The 20542-nt window shown below is 42.6% G+C and overlaps 1 protein-coding gene across 1 annotated transcript; it reads left to right on the forward strand.

Moving 5' to 3' along the window:
• Positions 1-1662: 1662 nt before the first annotated feature.
• LOC104069882 (organic solute transporter subunit alpha-like) lies at positions 1663-9999 on the forward strand (the record flags this gene model as incomplete). The annotated part of the gene is made up of 7 exons (XM_009581483.1): positions 1663-1814; positions 1931-2004; positions 3573-3710; positions 6692-6803; positions 7705-7851; positions 9243-9348; positions 9824-9999. Coding segments are annotated over 7 exons (905 nt in total), but the record flags the coding sequence as incomplete, so codon positions are not given.
• Between the last annotated feature and the right edge of the window lie 10543 nt (positions 10000-20542).

Genomic DNA, 20542 nt, shown 5'->3' on the forward strand with positions numbered 1-20542 from the left:
GGGGGTTTGAGAGAACAGGGTGGTCGGCGACGGGAAGGGTGGTCGGTGGGGAGCGCCGGTGCTTCCCGGTACCTGCCGAACCGAGCGCTGAACCAGCCATAGACCTGCGCCTGGTCTCAGAGCTCCCCCGTGGTGAGATCTAAGGTGTGGAGATGTCCGCCGAGATGTGGACTGCTCCGCCTGCAGCCAAGTCTAGAAGCGTTGGGGTTTTTTGAAGCAGGTTAGGTTAAAGAGGCTGGGGCAGAGGCTCACCTTTGCAGGCACTGCTCGGTATGCCTTTAGATAGGCTCTGGCCACAGTGGGAGTTAGTACCAGTGGTGAGCATGAACTTCTCCTAAATTAAGCATGACTCCACTGCAGTGCTTTCTTCTGTCTCCAGAAGCACCCTTCTTGGGAGAAAATACACCTCAACCATCAGCCATGGGTAAAAGTTGGTATCCATACCCAGTATCAATGGAGACATAAAACCCATCAGCCGTGGGTAAATGTTGATATCCATATCCAGCTTTAAGGGAGAAGTAAAAAATAATTTGGTGAAGGCATCAAGTTTATCTCAAGCTAGATATGTCATGGGCTTATCCTTACATTGTTCGTGTGCCCCACAAACTTCCACTGAGCCTCTGAAAAGTTTGCATGCCTAAGGAAGTTATGCACAAACATGCCTGTCCTGTTTTCAGCTGGGATGGAGTTAATTTTCTTCCTAGTAGCTGGTATAGTGCTGTGTTTTGGATTTAGGATGAGAATAATGTTGATAACACACTGATGTTTTAGTTGTTGCTGAGCAGTGCTTACACTAAGTCAGGGACTTTTCAGCTCCTCATGCTGCCCTGCCAGCGAGGAGGCTGGGGGTGCAGAAGAAGCTGGGAGGGGACACAGCCGGGACAGCTGACCCAAACTGGCCAAAGGGATACTCCATACCTATGACGTCATGCTGAACAAAAATAAATGGGGGGAGTTGGCCGAGGGGGGCGCAGCTGCTGCTCGGGAACTGGCTGGGCATCGGTCAGTGTGGTGAGCATCACTTGTTTTGTATATTCTTTTATCATCATTATTATTATTATTATTTCCCCTTCCTTTTCTGTCCTATTAAATCATCTTTATCTCAACCCACGAGTTTAACCTTTTTTCCAATTCTTGCCCCCATCCTACTGGGCGGGAGTGAGCGAATGGCTGTGTGGTGTTTAGCTGCCTGCCGGGTTAAACCACAACAACATACAATGGAAGCAAAGAACTAATACTGAGTAAATACATTTTTGCTTGTAGTCTGCCTGGAAAAGTTCCCAGAATATGTATTTACTGTATTTATTTATATTATGTATTATGTGTTTATTTATATTGTGTTACGTATTTACATTTATCTAAGGACATTTGTCCTGGAACTCCACCATTCTGAAGGGGACTTTTGCATAATGCTTTGAGAACATGGAGGCATGTTCTTTCCGTATGCTGTCTGTGGATCCTGGAAAGATTTAGTCATGAACTTAAGTTTAAGTATTTGAATTATCCTTTGGAGTCGATGGTCTATCTATATAGCTAAGGATGAGTGCAGGTCTTTGCAGGAATAGGGCTAAGAAGCTCCTCAGAGATGGTATCTTTACATTAAATGTTTGGAATGCTTATGAAATAAATCAGAACTGTCTGTTTTCTTTTCTCTCTCTGCAGGCCTTGACCTACCAGGGAGATTTCTCTTTGCAATCTTGACTCTGATGACGCTAATTGCCAATCTGGTGTTTATAGAGGAAGCAGTCTACATCTACAGGAAAGTCCCCTCCTCCAAAAGATCAATCATAATTTGGATTAATGCCGCAGCTCCAGTAAGTTATCATGGAAAAGAGATAAAATTGAATGTCGAAAATAGGATTTCCCTGAAAATCCACATGAACCTGCTTTATCTCTGCCCTTCCTACAACGCTCCTCCCTTTCTCTGTAGGTGATTGCTACTACTTCATGCATTGGCATGTGGATTCCTCGCTCAACGATGTTTACAGATTTCACAGCAGCAGTGTGAGTATTCTGCTTGTTTCTAGACATTGCCCCAAACCCTGAATTTCTTCCCTTTAAACATCTGCTGCTCTTGGTAAACACAGTCATTTTGTAAATTTAACAATTTAGTAATTTTTGGTTTGAGTTAAAATCTCTTGGCAGCTCTTTTCTGGGCGGTGGAAAATGCTGAAGCAGTTCCCAGTGCTACAGTCCCCTAGTGTGGGAACCTCAGTATGAAAGATCTGTGACTTGCATGTAATTGATCCCTCGATTGACAGTAGCTTTGAAGCAGTACTCTTTCTTTCCTCTCTCTGTGCGTCGTGTGGAATGAGACTCTGACCTGTGACTTCTCTGCGCTTTTACTAATGATGAGCCATGGAGGTCTATTATTAATGGTGGCAAGTGAACCTCCGATGAGTATATCAATGTAAAAATGTTCCACAGTTGTCCTGATAAAAGCACTTTCTGTACGAGCATGACAGCTCTGACATGCATAGAGAAGAATGGAGAAATGTGGTCCTTGCGTTCTGGAGGTGATGGTGCAGCCCTGGTAGGCAGAGCCAGGTGGGGGGATGCCGTGGCCTTGGGCACTCCACAGGTGATTTTGGGATGTTTTTGGAACCCACTGCAGGACAGTATCACAGACTCTCATGAATAGCCTTACCCCTTGTCGCATTGCATTTAGTAAGAGAGTAGAGTAAAAAAGGAGGGAAAACACAGTAGTAGGGAACACATGAGCATGCAGCAATTTGTGCAGGTAGTGCAGATTACCAAAAACTTCCAAGGATCCAGTCCTATGCCCCTTAAGCCTACCTGAATCCCCCTTCCTCCCGTGCCCAAGCTGCAGGTTCCTGTCCCCTCACTTGCATCCACTACCACTCACAGTCTCCAGCTGCACAGCCAGCTCCTTCAAGGAGGCAGTGCAGCTGAAGAGGACCTCTTTTATTTGGTGGGGTTGGATTTCAGTGAATCAATTCCCTAAATCAGTTTGGGAAAGGGAGGAAAGGGCAGTTGCACAATCTGTAGTTCCTAGGAAGGGTTGAGAACGTGCAGCTGGTGAAGGAGGGAGAGGTGGGGTTGCAGCACTCAGTGCTTGGATCAGCTTTCATTGCAGATGAACCACACCCTGACTGGGGAAGCACTTACGATGATAGCTATATATATATATATGTATGTATGAACCTAGCCATGTTTGTGTTTGGTGGTTCATCGGTGTGTTTTTTTTTAAAGGAGGAATAAGATTTGTTGTGAAAAGTTTGGACCAGTCAGGACTAGGAAACAGCTAGAAAAATATGGCCATAATGACTTGGGCCAGAAAAGCCTATGTTTTAATAGTGACTCTGCCACCAGCCACCAGTGCAGCTTTGGGAAATTCCACTGCTACTTTGTGCCTCAGCTTATTCCTCTTTCGGTGAGGTTAGGGCAGTTCTGGTTCTCTAAGGCGATGGAAAGCTGAAGGTTTTTCACAGCTAGTGCTAGAATTTCTGTTGATTGCAAAGTGCGAGCTGTAAAAGCCCTGGACAGAAGGCGGCACTGGCATGCAAGAGACACACAGGCAAGTTCAAGCTGGCATTTTCTTCCTCCCCTAGATTTTTTGCCACAGTTATCCACAAGTTCCTGCAAGGTCAAAAGCTGCTCCTCAGGCGGTTTGAAAATGGTCGCTTCAAGATCAGCACCGGTCCGTGCTGCTGCTGTTGCCTTTGCCTCCCTCGTGTGCGCATCACTAGGTGAGTTGCCCTTTAAGATTTCCCAGCTGGAAAACGGCTCCTGGAATTCAGCCAACTTGGCAAGGCTAGGCTTACAGCGAAGGGCCTCTCGGCTTCCCGAAAGTCAGTCTCAAGCCCTCTCTTTTAAACAGTGCCATCACTTTGGGGCTGTACACCAACACTAATTTATTTCGGTTTTGTAATACAGAATTTTGCATAATAGTCGAGAGCGTGAGCTCTCTCAGTTTAACCCAGTGCGGTATTCCTACTCATAGTAATGTTGAACACTGTGGTATCTCCCCAACTAATCCCATTCTCTTCCAAGAAACCATTTCTATAGTAAGCAGTGGTGTGTGGGAGGAGGAATTTCTACTCTAGAAAATCTAACAATTGAGATTTCAGTTTCTTTTCATTCCAGAAGGGAATGAATGTCTCCAAATTGGGTATTTTTCACAAGCAGAACTGTCAAATTGAGGCTGTCTTGAAAGAAAATTTCTCTTACTTCGATGAAATTGAAATGTTTCATTCTGATTTTGACTTTAAAACTACCTCAGATTAAAATAATTTTTAGAACAAAAAATAGATGTAATTCCTGGAAATCTTTGGTCTCAATGAAATGGCATTGTCTGGCGAGGCAAAAGCAAATATTTTCATCTGCTAAACTTAGTATTAAAGCACCTTTGAGAAGTAGGGTGAGGACGGAGAGCTGCATCTGCGGGAGCCAATATACTGTAACAGAAACCCTGCCTCCTTTGAGCACTGCCTGGTGGGGCTCCTCCTCTGGCTAGTGTCACCCTGTCATTTACATGCTGCTTGGCAGCCTGGAAGCCTCATGTATTTCCCAGGATCTTTCCTACTGGCACAGAGTATGAGACTGTTTCTCTCAATAAAAGCAAAAGCTGAAAGACTGAATGTGCAAGACAGAGACTTTTCTATGAGGACCTGGTCATTAGTGTCAGAGGGACCCTAGGGACTTTGTGGTCTAGTTAAATGAAAGCGGCAAACAGAACGCAGCATAGCAGTTTGTGATGCTTTTGCAAAAATTCTTAATTTTTATTGTAATAATTCTTCCTTAAACTGCCTCATTTGGTATTAGAATTTAAACTCTTTTTTCCATCGTTTTATTTTAATGGAATAACAGTAATTATTTACATGGATGGGGCACGAAGAAGAATAGGTAGTAAACCAACTGAAAAATGTACCTCCAAAAGAGAATATAATACAATGACGTAAAATCAGCAACTACTGATACGGATCTAAATGACTCCTACTAATTTTCATGGGCATTGGTTCAGGCTCGTTTCAGCAGTCAGAGCTGAAGAAATGCGATGGAACGGAGCTGTGCTATAGATCTAATGTGTCACCATTATATTTGTTTTTCTTTCCATGTCACCCTCTGTATAGGTTGTGGTAGCTGGGAGCTTGGGAGAGGATCCTCTACTGTGCCCTCCTGTTGATAAGTCCAGTGACAGCTTACCCAGGATGATACTAGCTAATAGAACTCCTTTCAGGAGCTAAATAGTGCCTACTACTGCTGGGAGGAAGTCTGTCTGTTTGAAAAAAGGCTTTTTGCTCTGCAGAGGGCTTAGGGCTCCTTCTCTGGCATCTGTAGCACTGGGAAACCCATCTGCTGTCTCTGCTTCTGACTTCTAGCCTTCTCCCATTACAGGGCACTATTTTTTTTAAATATGGGCAAGCTATACCAGAGAAAGGTCAGTCTCATATTCCTCCCGTAGATATCTTCTGGGGAAATAGGGAGCTACTCCAAGGTAGGGATTAATTCTTTTAAAAAGCCATATACTGTCGAGCAGTCCTGGGAAAACTAACAAGGTACAGTAGACTGATGAGGCAAAGTAACAAGCCATATAGTGGGGAGAGATGTGGCAGAAGTAGTCTGATGGTTAAGAAAGACAGACCTGCGTCAACAAGAAGGACAACTCCTGGCGTAGCAGTGACTGCACTGTTCTTTAAAGTGCCTTTGGGAATAATAAATCTTTGAAAAGGCACATGCGCTAAATGGCTGGCCAGTAGTAGGCCCTTCCACATGTGTTTGTCCTGTGGTTATTAGCTATATTAATTGAGCAATTCCTGTAATTCCTGGTTCATGGCTATATCCTGTAACGTACTAAATGGCAGCCTGTTGTCTGCTGAGGGATCTCTGATGGCAATCTCAAGGGCCCAAGGAACTACAGTGAAGACAACATTAACAGTATGAGAAATACACAGTGACAGACTAAAACGTGAGCCAGCCATAGCAGCCACAGCTTGTCCTGTGAAGACTGAAGGAGAGTTCAGGTCAGTCAGCTTTCACGTCCTCTGTTAGCAAGTGCACCTGCCCCTTTCCTGGTGACCTTTAATGCTGTCTGGCCAGCTTACTGTGTATGGGGTGTGTTCTGGACACAGTTTATACTGACAGAAACAGGAAATCCTGAGCTGTCCTGCTACCCTTGTGCAGCTGACCAAGTAAAAGTTAGTTCCTTTCTCCTGCTAGAGTACAGAGGAGCAAAACCAGATGCTTACATGGTACTATTCATGATGCATTGAAAAACTATTAGTCCTTTCACCTAGGTCTGTATGATTCCCTTTCTTGATCTGCCACAGGACTAGGAAGTGTCTGAGGAGGAAGGCTAAATTGCCCAATTTCATCGGAAAACAGAAATAGTAAGGCAACAAGGCAAGAGCAAGTGGCATTATTGTTCAGAAACCAGTTATGCTGCTACTGGCTCTCTGGTTAGCTTCAGGGCAGAGAAAGTTTTGCCCAGCTTTGGTTAGTATGTAATTGCTGCAGAACAGGAAAAGTACTATTTTTGTAGAGACTTTACTAAATAAACACTGGGTAATTCTTGGAAAGATTTTCTAATCTTGAAGCTGTTCCTCCTCAGATTTTAGCCGCATGCTACAGGAGTGGAAAAGTTTTGCAGTTGACAGTATCCAAAAATGTTATTAAGGTTGCTAATAAGATTTTGGCCTATGTGATTTTTTTTTTTTTTTTTTTTGGCCAGGCGAACCCTCTTTTGGCTGAAGCTGGGCACCTTTCAGTTTGCTTTCCTTCGACCCGTGCTCATGTTTTTATCAATAGTGCTTTGGACTAATGGCAATTACACCCTTTACAATGTAAGTAAATGTTTTAATCAGAGATGGTCCACAAAATCCATAGGTTTTAGGGTTGACATTAGTATCTTAGCCTATAACTAAACTGTGAAATCTGGGAGCACTTCCAAGTGAATCCTTACTGTATTCTTTTGAGACCCTGAAGCATGTAATTTCTGCCTTCCCCCAGACTCTCCATTTCCTGGCTTCTCTTGGAAAGAAACTGGGCATCAGGGTGGGTTGGGCATCAGATTATGCTCCAGTATGTTTCCCAGCTTGTATGGTTAGAATAGCAGGACTGCAAGTTGCCCTGTGGGATGTACCTGCCCTGCGTTTTGTAAGGTACAGCCTTAACAAACAAGTGTATGTACTGGCATATAAACAGGAAGCCTGATTCTATGTTTTTCTGCAAATCATGGTGATTTTTATATCTGTGCAAAGTAGAAAAGACAGTAATGTACTTCTGCTTTGTACCATGTAAGCTGCAAGGTGATGGAGAAGTCTGTATCTGCTAATAATTTTGTACCTCTTGGGTAACTCAGATTAAAAGTAATACATTTTTTTGTTGTTTCATGGTATAAAATAAATGACCCCTCTGAGATGTCATACTGAATATGCTCTCATGAGCTGCTGAGCATTCCCAGGTGTTGCTGGGGTCAGATTGAGGAGTTGTGTCACTTGTTACCTTCCCAGGCTGAACAGATTTACATGTCTGTGCCAGCTGGGCAAGAGCAGCATGCTAACACTCCAGTTGGTACTGTGAAGTTTCCCCATGCAAACCCCAGCAACTGCTGCTGCCATCAGCTTTCATGGAGATAGAAACAAGCATTTTAACATCTGCATCATCCAGTTCACAACTTCTTCCTGGAAATAGGAAAATGCGCTGTAAAGTTTTATAGGTACGCTTGTTTGATTTGCTTCTCAGTTATCTCCCAAAGGAGCTGCAATATGGATTAACTGCTTCGTTGGTGTCCTCACCATTATTGCTCTGTGGCCAGTTGGAATCATGTTTCAACAAGTTAGGACTCTCCTTATGTGTAAGAAGATCATCCCAAAATTTGCTCTTTATCAGGTGAGAAGTTTAACATTTCTGATAAGAATTTCTCTTAACTGCTGATACAACACTGTCTCTCTGGTTCTTGGTCCTTTGTTGAAAAGTTACAGGGTTTTTTTTTCCCCATTAAATGCACTGTGCAAAGGCATATTTTTACCTGATTAAAGCTGCATCCCTTTGAAGCTCTCTTTGGCTGCTGTTCAGTTTCAGCTTGAGCCAATTTACCTCTAGTCTCTCTGGAGATGTGAAAGCCGTGTAAAATCCATTCATCTTTAGGCAACTGAAATCAAAACAGCATCTTCTGTGGGGCTTGAAGGAAGCTTTGTAGACGGAGTGTCCTGAAACACAATGTTAAAATCCTGGTGTGTACTTTTGAAAACTGGGAGAGGATGTAGAGCATTGTGTGGGTAGCTGTTGTTTGAACTGTTTCAGCACGTCACCATATTCTGTTCCGGCAGTATTTTTCTTGACCATTCTGCACTTCAGAGTTAGATAATAATGAAAATACTGGCTGGGAATCATTAAATAGTAAGGAACAGAACCAGATAGGTTAGATTGAAAAAGCCCGGGGGCAGGGCCACCCTCTTCCACATCACCCTGAAGAGAGTACAGCAGAATCCTTGGATATGCATCTTTCTTGAACAGGACATATAGAAAGGCTGGTGCACTAAGGTTTCTGTTAAGTAAATTATTAAGCACTTAAAAATGCAATAAACAGGATAGTCACACCTGCAAAGCTGCATTAGGGTGAATCCAGGTTTAGGATGGCAAACTCTGTTAATGTGAGGGTTTATACTCACGCAGTTACACCAGCAGCTAGAGAAACACGTTGATATCTCCAAGACAGCAAAGGTCTAGCTCAGTGAGTAGCAGGTAATATGATGTGTAAGTGATTGTTGCTGAAGCCAAGCTGCGAAGAGTCCTTTGTCCCTTCTGGCAAAGAAGCTGGTCCCATATAACTTGGGGAGCACAACATTTGCCTGCTGTGGCAAAAAGAGGAGACATCAGAAAAGACGTTCTTTGAGTCCTTCTTCCACTAAGGGAGACCATAAGCTCATCGGTTAGATTAACAGGAAGTTTTTAAAACATTGTTACCTATTATTCAGAGCTCAGTATTGTTTAAAATCCCAGCTGGGAGCTCTGTGTATATTGCACCTCCCAAACGAAGGGCTGAGAAGAAACACTTTTCAAACAGAGGTTTAGTTTAACACTCACATTCAGAGCAATATCATCCTGACCTAAAGATGAATTCTGCAGAATGGCAGGCAGCCTGCTGGTAGATGGGAGGAGAGGGAGGGCAAGAAAGGAGGAACGAGGCAAAAGAGGGTCTGCTATGAAAGCAGAATTGTTGTGTGAACTATAAACCTTTTCCTGGTAGCTAAGGCATCTGTTTTCTCTTTCTGGTGCAGTTTATCCTCATTCTGAACCACTTGCAGGCAGCTATTATCAACATCTTGGCCACGCAAAGAATTATTCCCTGTGCTCCACCACTCTCCTCTTCAGCAAGAGGAGCATGTAAGTTCTTTTGGGAAGGATGTTGTTCATTTACTTATAAAGGTGTCAGTTCAGCATTGCTAACTGCAGTATCTGGTGTTTTCCCAAAATATTAATTTCCTGGGATCATGTAGCTTTTGGAGAATCTCAGCTTTTACTCAAAAAACAGTAAGAAAAGTTTTATAGCTGTCATAGTTGCAGAGGAAAACTTGATAATGAGAAGAGTTGGAATCAGAAATGAGAGGACAAGAAAACATGCATAATTACTGTTAAATCTCTTGCGTTTTGAATGCATAACTACTGTGTGCTTATTGATGGGCAATACTGTAATTCTGTAACTGATTTTATTGCAGTGAGAGAGACTCTGTTATGGGGACAGGATGGTGACGTTTATTCCTTTTACACAGGTGAAAATTAATAAGCCAGGTATTCACTTTGTGTCTGATAATCATTTCCCCCTTTTGGGGCTTTTCTTTGCCTCCCTTTTTTTTGGCAGATATGACCCAGCAGCTCCTCATCATGGAAATGTTTCTGATAACCCTAATCTCAAGGGTGGTCTATCGGAGAAGATACGGTGACCTAGAGCCTCCGGAGTGTACAGCTGAAGAAGCTGGGGACAACAAGCAGACTCCTAAGATTATCCTGAATGGTGCAGTTAGAGAAGATGGATAGCCAAGGATTTAGAAGCCCCAGTGCTCCTATTCTGCAGGAGCTGGAAGCTCAGCTTCAGGAGCTTGTATATTCTCGCACCACAAATAGCCACTGTCCATGTCGGAACAACTTCTGGCATAAATGCCTGTGAGCTGTAGTACTGAAAGGACCACTAGTGGAAAGATAACCCCCTTTATTGTCCAGTGATCTATATATAACCCCCTATTGTCCAGTGGTGTGAGGGTTTTCATACCATATAATTTAGTAAGATTTCATACCATGTACTTTTATGCTGTTATTGAGCATTGTCTCACAATGTGATTTTATTTTTATTTTATAGCTGTTAGAATGGCTATCATTTAAAGTTAATCCAGAGTCGTCATTGTTCATCTCTTTTGACTTTTTAAAATCTTATTTCACCCTGGATTACTGTCTTATGTCCAACACAGCATTTTCCCATCCTTCTTCCATTAAAATTTATTAGCTCTCACTCTGTGCCACGAGCTCACCATAGCTAATTCTGATCAGTAAATACATTTCCATATGTTTGTTCTGAAATCCCCAAACCTGTCTGGGCTCTCCACCTACATTAATGATCTCTTTAGGGCAAGACTTTTTATGTTCCTTGGCAATTCACCTCCTAACTCGGTAAATACACAGTTGCAGTTTGTAAATATGTCACTGGCAGATGTTCTTCCTAGGGACAGCAGATTCTCTGTCACTGGCCTGGAAAAAGAAAGTAGGAGTTAGAGTCTGAGATATCTTCTGCCACTGCTCTGTGATGGTACGTGGTGCTTTGGTTCTCTGCTTGGAAAATGGGAACAATGATACTCAGTTTCCTTGATAAAGGCGTCTGTGGGGATAAGAGCTATTGAAAGGAATCTCTTTCAAAAAATCCTTCCCTCCCCAGCTTCTTCACCCCAAATCTGACCTGCCCTGGCATCCAGTAGGATCTTTTCAATTCACACCCATTGCTCTGTTTTGCATAAACCAGTTTTTATTTTTTGCAAATGATCCTGATGTTCTTGGATGAACCTAATTGCTTTGGTTTAGCTCACTATAATTTATAAAATGATACTGTGATCAGTAAGCATTTGGATATTTTGTTTGTTGGGAGGGGAAGTGCAGCGCCATATACTAGCACTTGTGTATCCTCATCTAGTGTGATCCCTAGAAGTAAATACCCAATCCACGCAGCAAGAATGCTTATTCCATATGTAGGCTGGGAAAATGTTTCATGTTGGAAAATATGTTAATAACATCTTTTACCTATATTGTATGAAATATAGGTTATCATCAGAGCAAAGCTAGGCAGATAGTGGGGCTTTATTTTTAGTTTACAAGGAATTAAAAAAATACTTTCAGTTTGGGAGTTGGTGGAAAACGAAATATTCTGAAAACAGTTAGTGAACCATCTGGAAGTAGAAAAGGGGGTTAAATTAAACAAAATGTTTTCTTCTTTCTGATTGAGGTCAGAAATAATATTTTCTTTAACAATGAAGGATTCCATTATAGTAGAAAAATGGAATTATTTTTGTTCTGAAGTGTTTGAAAAAGTTTTTATATTTAATTTTTTTCTAATCAGGCAGTCTGGGAAATTAATACAGATTCTTGAACTCATTAATGTGAGAGAATCTGCGCTTTTCCCTTGAAAAATAATTTAGGTGCGAATTTTCACTCTGCATTAGAGTGTGTCAGTAGAATTAACTGGGATCAGCTAACATATTCTTAACATGGGAAACCTCCTTAATGTATTTTAACATTATAGCTATTAGCATATTCCTAATGTTGCTTTATATCAGTGTAGTCTAGGCCACAGGTACATTTGCAGACTTGCAGAGCAGTACTTAATTTCATAATGGCATTGGGAATTGTTGGCTGTCAGTTCAAGCAGCTTCAAAACTGGAAAATCAAATATTTTGAGTTGGTAAGGAATCTTTGTGAATTGCTGTGGAAAACACTTTAATTACTAGAGCAAGTGAGACAAATGAGCATTACCGGAAAATGTTTTCTGTAGCGGTTCTGTGAGGGGTGTGCCTCGGTGGGTGGGATCTGTGGCATGGAAGAGCAGATCCATGTGCCGTCGCATGGACAGTGCATTCGAAAATGGAGTGTATGGAGATGTGGTAGTCCAAGAGTCTTCACCCATCACTGTTGGTCTGGTATCTGTCATGTCTCTGAAGTGCCTGTTAAATACATCTTGTAAACATCAGTGTGGGCCTGATTTAGCCACAGGTATAACTAGCTGTTATGCTTTTGGGTAGATATTTAATATTTGTTGTGATCTTCATCTGACATTTTTCAGCAATAAAATGTACCGTGGTGATTGTCAAGCAGATTTCAGATTTGGCAGCGAAGACGTGGGTTTTTGCTATGTACAGTCACAGAGGTCTCATTCCAGAAGTCACTTGCTTACACAGAACCCTTCTCAGAGCAAAATTGGACATACTTTATCTTAAATACGTGCCTAAGAGCTTTCCTGAGCTACAACTTATGTGAATGCAGTAGAACATATGGGTCTTACTGTTACAAATTTCTTTTTTCTTTTTTGTTTTTGAGCTTTTTAACTTAAGAATTTCTTCCCCACCTCTGGCTAAGACCAATAGCTGTAGCCTGCCCAATCTAGGTGTGGTGTCTAGGTGGGCATCTGGGAGCTAGCAGCCGGGCGCAGCAGGTGGCATGCATTGCAGTGCATTCATTCAGGTGCTCTTGAAATTAAAACATTGCAAATCACAACCTCTAGGTTGGACCTTAGGCAAGTCTGAGTATGGAAAAACAAAACAGAAAGGCGGAAATTCCTCCAATCATCTCAGTTCTGATAAGGATCCCTTTCAGGTCAGTGAAAAAAAATTGCTTTCAATTACGTGTTTGTGATTAAAGCATTTGAAAACATTTAGCGAAAGCTAGAAGATAAATTTCACAACTCATTTTATACAGCTGCTGTAAAGTAATGAGTGTTAAGCACATAACCTTTATGCTATGTTTGCTTGGGATTATTGTGTGGGGAAGTGTAAAGGTAATTTTACCGCTGTCTTTTGTGATGATAAAAGGCACCAACACCATTAAATAGAAAGATAAGCATACACAGAAGGTTAAGAGAGTTTAGGCATTTGGAAGCAATTCATGAGAACACAGGGGAAAAGATGAGTTACGTGTTTTGGGTGGCCATGCGCTAAAGATGCAGGTGTGAAGGTGACCACTGACCGTGAAGCCTCCTGGCGTGGCACACAGGGGTATGCAGCATGAACAGCGCACGCGCAAGGGGGGAGAATGAGCGCTAGCACCTTGTAATGTTGCAGGGGTAGGTTGGCAAACAAAAGCTGCTCAGTGCTCTTCTTTTCCATCTGACATTCAAGCTACGACTTTTAAAACACCACTGAACCCCTCCTGTTCTGGAAGACCATGGTGCGGGCTCCTGTTGGCTGCAGCATGGGCAGCACTGGAACCTTGAAGAGGTCCCCCCAGCAGACCTCCTCGCAGTGGCAAGCTGTCGTTCCCTAGGTAGGCCTAGCTATGGGGGGCGGTGAAGAGTGTATTTAAAGTGCCTGCCTTTGTGTTTCACGTGTGTCAGCAGCAAAGGCCTCGTGACTTAATACCCAAAGGATTTGTTGCAGGTGTTAAGAGGGCGCTGTGCCGATTATAGACCTTTCTATCCCTACTTCCTCCCTCCAATTGTCCTGTCCATTCCTGCACCCCCACACTTGCCCCTGCCTCATTCTCCCTGCTCAAGAGAAAAAAAACATGGAGTGCTTCTCGGGGAGGAGGCGCAAGGGTGTAGGCTCATGCCTGCTGACCCAGGGCAGCCTGATGACAGAGCCTCCTTTCTATGCAGCATCTGTTTCCAAAGAAAGGCCAAGGAAAAAAAAAAGAAAGGCGGTACAAGAGCTGAATTGCGATCCCATGGTCCCCAGAGCTGGAGTAGGGAAGGAAGTTAGGTAACACAATAAGGATACATACAGTGGTAAATGGAACGAGTTAGGGAATAGGTAGATTTAGTGTAAGCAGTAGAGAAGCCCAGAAGAAGAGTCATGGATTACAGAGAGGAAGATAGCAGCCATTTGCTACGCAATGCTAGAAAATACCAGAATAGGTCTGTTGCAACAACTCCACCTATTCAGTACATTGCCACTTGGCTTCCTTACCCTTTTAAACAAGGTCTGACTGCTGCTGACAGTTTGGATGCTACTGCTTTTACTGACAGCCATTTACGTGTTCCTTCAGGGCAGTTCATGAATCTGCTTGCACCTCCCTAGCTCCCAGGTAAAATGGATTGCTATTTTTAAGACCCAATTTGTGGAGGAAGAGGGCTAGATAACACATTGGATTTTTTACCGCTTTATATCCCTTTAGAAGTGTTAACTAGGTAATTCTAAGAGTTGTCTGGATTCAGTGAGCAAGATCATCTTGTTTTAGCAAAGGGGAACTGAGGCAGAGAAATCTAGAGAACTTGCCCAAAGCCACACAGGGGAATTTTGTATCAGCTAGGATCAGGCTGCAGAAGTTACCCAGTCTCACCTCCCTGCTCTCAAAAATGCTGCCTCTTAAATGTGGTAAGATCACAAATTAAGCCAAGAGTGTCTGAGTTAAATAATGGTTAGGCGAGTTAGATCATAGTTAGATAATACATCCACGGGAACAATAAAATGAGTTCCTCTCAGCATTCATAACCTCATTTGAGTAACAGCTACAGGTCAGAGCATCTCTTTGTCGGTTGTGGAATTGGTATGAAGAACAGACCTTTGTATTGTTGACTCGCAAGAGAAAGCAGGCAGAATATCTGAGGCTATTTTTCTCTGCTAAGTCCCACCTTAGTATAACTCCCTACAGATCGTTGTGCAGCGTTATTAGTAGATGTACTGTCTCCTTTCTCAACCCTTCATTTTTTACTTCTCAAAATTCTAGTTCCTGTTAAAATGTCTCTACCTAAAGACAATCAAAGCAACACATTTAAAGAGCTCAGAACTCTGTTTTTGCAGAATACTCTTTTTTGCCATTTCTCAGTTCTTGTTACCCTTTCTTTACATTCAATAAAGCTTGTTACGCCTATACTGATGCCACTCACTGCCAAATACTCAAGCAGTTGGTGTGCCAGCATAGCACGTGAAGGCACAGGTGCTTCGCGACATACCTAAGGCGGCTTGAAGTCTCAGAATATTCTTTATTGTTCTTCAAACAAGGAAAAGAAAACCCTACTGCAGAAAGTGCATCAGAAAACAGGAAGCAGATTTTATTGAATAATTTTTACATTTTTGTGGGAGAAATCAGACTTAAATTTTGGCAATATTTTGGACGTTTTTGGTCAGTTCTAGGGAGAGAGAAGAGTTGTCTAAAGGCAATTTCCCTTTATTTGTGGATGTCTCTTCCCTTCACAATTACAAATAGGCCACCTTCTTAAAGACCTGACTGCCCAGCACCCGTTATGCAGGCAGGGTCACAACACATGTAGAAAACTAATGGTAGGATAAAATTACTTTTATTTCCTTTAATGCAATTTAGCAGCTGAAGGGTGTCAGTTTCCCCTCTAGAGATTCGGGCATTGGATCACAGATGCGTTCTGGGATCTAAGGCATAGTTTTGATACAGGCTGAAATTGGTTCAGACATCTTCGAGAACTGCTAAGCTGTGAGAAAGCGCTGCAAGACATTCTGCAGAGCAGAGCCATGAGAAGAAAGGCAAGATTGCTGGCAAAGGGGAGAGTGTTGACACAGGGATAATTAGCAGCTCAAGGGTTCTTGAAGAGAAAAACCAACATGAAAATCATACAAAATCCTACAGAAACAAAACCAAGTAGCCTGAGGATGGCCCTTTAGCAATGTCAATGATCAGCCCTTTCCAAGCAGCAGCAGAAGCCAGCCCTTCCCCTCTTGACTGAAGGCTGCCCAGCCAGCAGTGACTCCTTGAGTGCCTTATCAGGGGTGGCGAGCACATTAGCTTGTTAGCTCTACCTACGCATTGTGTATATTGACCAATAAATCATAAGTTTGACTCTTTTGAGCTGTGAAATCCTTTTTGCAGAGGCTTGGTACGTAGCAAAAGGCACCCAAATGAACTGCCCCAGAGGGGGAAGGTTACAAACAAGGGAGAACTCTTCAGCATGGGCAGCACCTCCTCCTGTATCACCCTTTGAGAATCACTGCCTTAAGAACCAAAGGAGGAGTTAGAAATAGCATGAAAATGACTTCTGAATTTATAGTCATCCTTTATTGCAAATTACTGAAAAAGGTGAGTTTCTGTGTCTCCTTGTAGCCTTGCCATACCCAGCCAGCAAAGGGTGTGAGCTAATTGTTAAATTCAGTTCAACAAGTTCCTCATTAGGGGGAAATTACCTGAGTTTGAAATCTGCTAATTTTCCAATCAGGGTGAGTGTTTGCACTTGTGATTTGGAAATAATTAACACATGGTATAACATCAAAACCTATGTAAAGCCTAATGGTAGAAGGACTAATTTCCTTGGCATGAAAATGGTGTGCTCAGTTTCCCCAGAGCTCTATTACTATCCTTTCAGTATCGGTATCTGCTGTGTAGGGTGTTCTAGTATTTATTTAGACTGATTCTCTGCAGAGTTGTACTGTTTTATGTTAATTTTGAAAAATTGAACCAGTATTTTCCAAGGCTATGTGTAATTTTTTTTATTTTGAAAGGTGCCACATTTTTTCTTCTTCTTCTTGTCAATACAAACTTTCCCAGAATTACTCGTTTCTATTATCTCTAAAAGGAGATCATACACTGTGATTTTAGACTAGGGCTTTAGCCTGAGTTCTGCAAACTTTAAAATGCACGTTTGCAGGAGAACCATGTCCTGATACTTAAGGGCATTCCTAGGAATGTGAACGCCTGTAGTATTTAGAAAGAAAGGATGTCCAGGTAGGACAATTAATTAGAAAAGCAGATGTGTACATGGGAGAAACAAATGTAGTGGGAAAACACAAACTAATTTTCTATCTTAAAGTTTCAGCTATTGATGTAACCCTGATCATCACCACTTCTACATATTATCAGATAATATTAGCTGGTCTAAACCAGGTCTTATTTCTGGTAAATCATGCTACCCGTATAGCTTAGAACATGGCACTAGTACAACTCAGGGCATTAGTGACCATGAAGTGTGCAAGAGAGAGGAGCGATTTAATCTCCAGTAGCTGAGTCAACTCCACCCAAGGGTGTCGTTAGTCCTGCTGGTGCGAATATACTGCAGCTTATTGACAAGAAGGGTGTGACTTGGCGGCTACAGACAAGGAGAAGAGCCCATTCCACGTGAGCAGGCAGCGTGCAGCAGAGCACAGGTATATTATCTGGACTAGAAGCAGTCAAGTTTTGCCCACAGGCGCAGTGACACAGAACACGGTACGTGAGCTTTGCTTACCCATGATTAGCATGTGGGGCTTTTCATTGCCTTTTGTCACCGCACTGCCTTTAAACCCCTAAGACCTCCAAGCAGAGCCTCCCACAAAAAAGCAAGCCAGCAAGGATAGGGTAGCTTTAAATGGCATCTGATCTACCAAGGCTTCATCAAGCAGCATCTTTTAGGCAGAAAGGCTGCCCCGCAGAGCCCTGGGAGGGAAACATGGCTCTTTCTGCGCAGCCCTGTCTTCTCGCAGGTCCACGGATATCTATGGCAACTGTTTGCACTGAGATAGGTAGGAGTTGTGTTTCAGGTACGTGTGAGTCAGCACTCGGGAATTCTCTTACTGGATTAATATCTCTGATTTAGGTAACCTGTTTTGAACACTTCCAATATCTTAATTGTTTTTTTCTTCTCAATGCAGTTTTGGATGAACGTAAATAGAACTTGCATATCTTCCTTCAGAGAAGCAGCATTTGTGATTTGTGTGCGTGCCCATCAAGTAGCATTCACGCTGCCACAAATGCTACACACAGGTGGTAGGGATTTGCATTTTCATGCAAGCTGATGATGGCTCCCTTTCTCAGTCAGTTTTGCTTTTTATAGCTCGTTGCTTATGAATTACTGTTGCTTCTGAAATTCTGGACTGTGATTCTCATATCCATTTTTCTGTTGCTCTATTTCTGTTCACCTGCCTACTTTTGTTCATGACATCAGCTGCTGCTACTTCTATGCTTCAGGAGAAATTCTTCACTTCCAAATTGGTTGCTTTGGTTATAGGCAATAGTTCCTATGTCAAATCCCCAGAGCTGTGAGAGCATCTTCTTTTCTCTCTCTTACGTGGAGCATCCCCCCTTGCTGCTCATATGTAACATGAAAAAGAGAGCATGAGCAAGTGAGCCTGAGGGGCTAATACGTTAAAATTCATGTTTTTGATTGGAGATGATTGTTTATTTTTCTGAAGCTATTTATTTTCCCTATGTGCCTTGTCTTTTACTTCCAAAAAGGGTCAAGCTCTGGTCAAGTAACCCTTATTTCACAAGAAATACATTGGCCATTTCATTCCCGTTCCTACTGAGCAGCTATTGTGTTACAAAAGACACACCTGGCAACTCAGAGATCATTTTTTCTGTAGTGCCAGCTGCCTTGGGAGTTGCTGAGGAACCTACGCTGGATGCACAAGGAAGATCAAAGCCGTTAGGTCATCTGCCAGACCGAGTCCTGCCTGTTGTCTGCCTGTGGATAAAGTTAAGGAGATAAAGCTCAACCAACTGCTTCTTTCTTCCTCTCTTTATCCTTTTGGTATGTGCTGCTTTCTACTAGGCAACCTCTTCTTTCATGCTCCCTCCTCCCTTTGAAATTCTCTTCTTGGAGGCCTAAAGATTGCAGCCTCCCGCCCGCAGACTGCCTGGGGAGAACGGCCCCTACCACCAAAATGGGAGATGTGCGACAAAGTACTCTGGTGAGACGCTACCTTGTTTGGCTGCCTGCTGAGGACCCAAGGCAGCTCTGAGCCCTCAGGTAAGTGGCTGTGAGGTTACGATGGTCTTTGCTGTCAGTATAATTATGCGTCAGAAAATCAGCTAGCTTCTGGAAGCTGATATTAGTCTCTTAAAAACAGTAATGAGTTAAATGTTAGTTGCTCTCTTACCAGCAAATTGTGGATGTCAAATGCAAATTACTTTGCTACCCAACGGTACTAAAAAAGAAAACATTAAAAAATTATTAACTCTTGGTGATTCTCCCAATGCGTGCGCACGCACATACAAATCCTTCCTATAATTTCTCTATTTTTAACCACTTGCACAGATTTAACTGAGTGACATGCAATACTGGTACCAAAGCCCTATGAAGTAACACATATATGCTAGGCTGAGCATGCCAAATGAAGTTTTTTTGGAGTTATTGATGTCCAACCCAACATAAAAATTATTTGACTATAACTTTTGGTATTTCCAAGTCACCATCAGGGCTATCAAGCCATTCTCTCTTTTCAATGTAGATTGACCTGGCCCAGCAGACAGCATCCCTTTGAAGGGAACAGGCAGGCCCGTGCTCTCTTCAGATCCTCCAACTCCTGAACAGCCAGCGCCGCTCATCACGTTACAAGGCAGCAACCAGCAGCAGCCGGGCAGCGTAAGAAACCAGGTTAGCCTTGCTTCTGCCATGCGGTGCCCTCAGATAACAGCTTCTTCAGTAGAACTCTGTTTGCAAATCCCTTGCAAAGGAATGAATTACAATTTTTCTTGTAATGATTGCAGTGCTATTTTGAATTGCTTTTGTAACGTTAAAGAGGAGACAATGCTAGTATTGTACCAACACCACCGTCATCATTTTTAGCCTGTCTCTCCCGCAAGGAAAAGAATGCTGATAAATGGAGAGAGATTAAAAGGATTCAATTTGGATTTATCATTCTGAATTTTCTAGACTTAAACCCACCCTTTGAATGGCTCTTTTTGAGGAAGCAATCTGAATCCCTGAAGTTTAATAGGATTTGGCTAATATTACTGACCTTATCCCATCCCCACGCTGGATTTCCACTGATAGTCCAAACAGATTTGCCTGAGACTAAGGCAAATCCTCTCTGTAAATAGCTGAAGCTGTCTGAGACAAGACTTGCTACCAGTGCGTTCCCTCCATGCGAGTAAGCAATCTCTGATGAAACCCTCTCCTAAAGAGAGGTGAGAAAAGTGTCACTAAGTGCCAGCTGGCTGTTTGGTTTTTCTTTAAAATCGTGTGATTAATTACTTCCAAATTTTCTTATCTTCTGTCTGTATTCTTCTACCACCCAAAGCTGGGTGAAGGATTCCTGTAGTCGTGTCACACTAAAAACTCTGCAATGAGAGATGATTAGTAAAATTTGACTGACCATCTTTCCCGCTGTCTGAACTCCTGTATTCCCGGAAAGCTACAGGCTGACTGCCTGGCAATATGCAACAGCTACCCCCATCCCTGAGGCACCTGAGGGTTTTTCCCTCTTTTCCAATTATTGAGAATCATTGAAAATAGCAAACATGTGCAATGTGGTGTTCCCCTGCCTCTTGCATCTCTGTTTGTCCTACATTGCCGGTAGAAGAACGCCTGGGTTTGTAGTCTATACTGTCCTGTCTTTCAAATATTTTTTAGCAGAGAACTGATACCCATTTTGCTTTCCTAGGACACATCGAAGGACTTATTACGACAGATATGCATTTTTAAGTTGTGAAAATAATTATCTGAAAA

Source organism: Fulmarus glacialis, unplaced genomic scaffold (genome assembly GCF_000690835.1).
Source record: "Fulmarus glacialis isolate BGI_N327 unplaced genomic scaffold, ASM69083v1 scaffold8687, whole genome shotgun sequence".
Classification (NCBI taxonomy): domain Eukaryota; kingdom Metazoa; phylum Chordata; class Aves; order Procellariiformes; family Procellariidae; genus Fulmarus; species Fulmarus glacialis.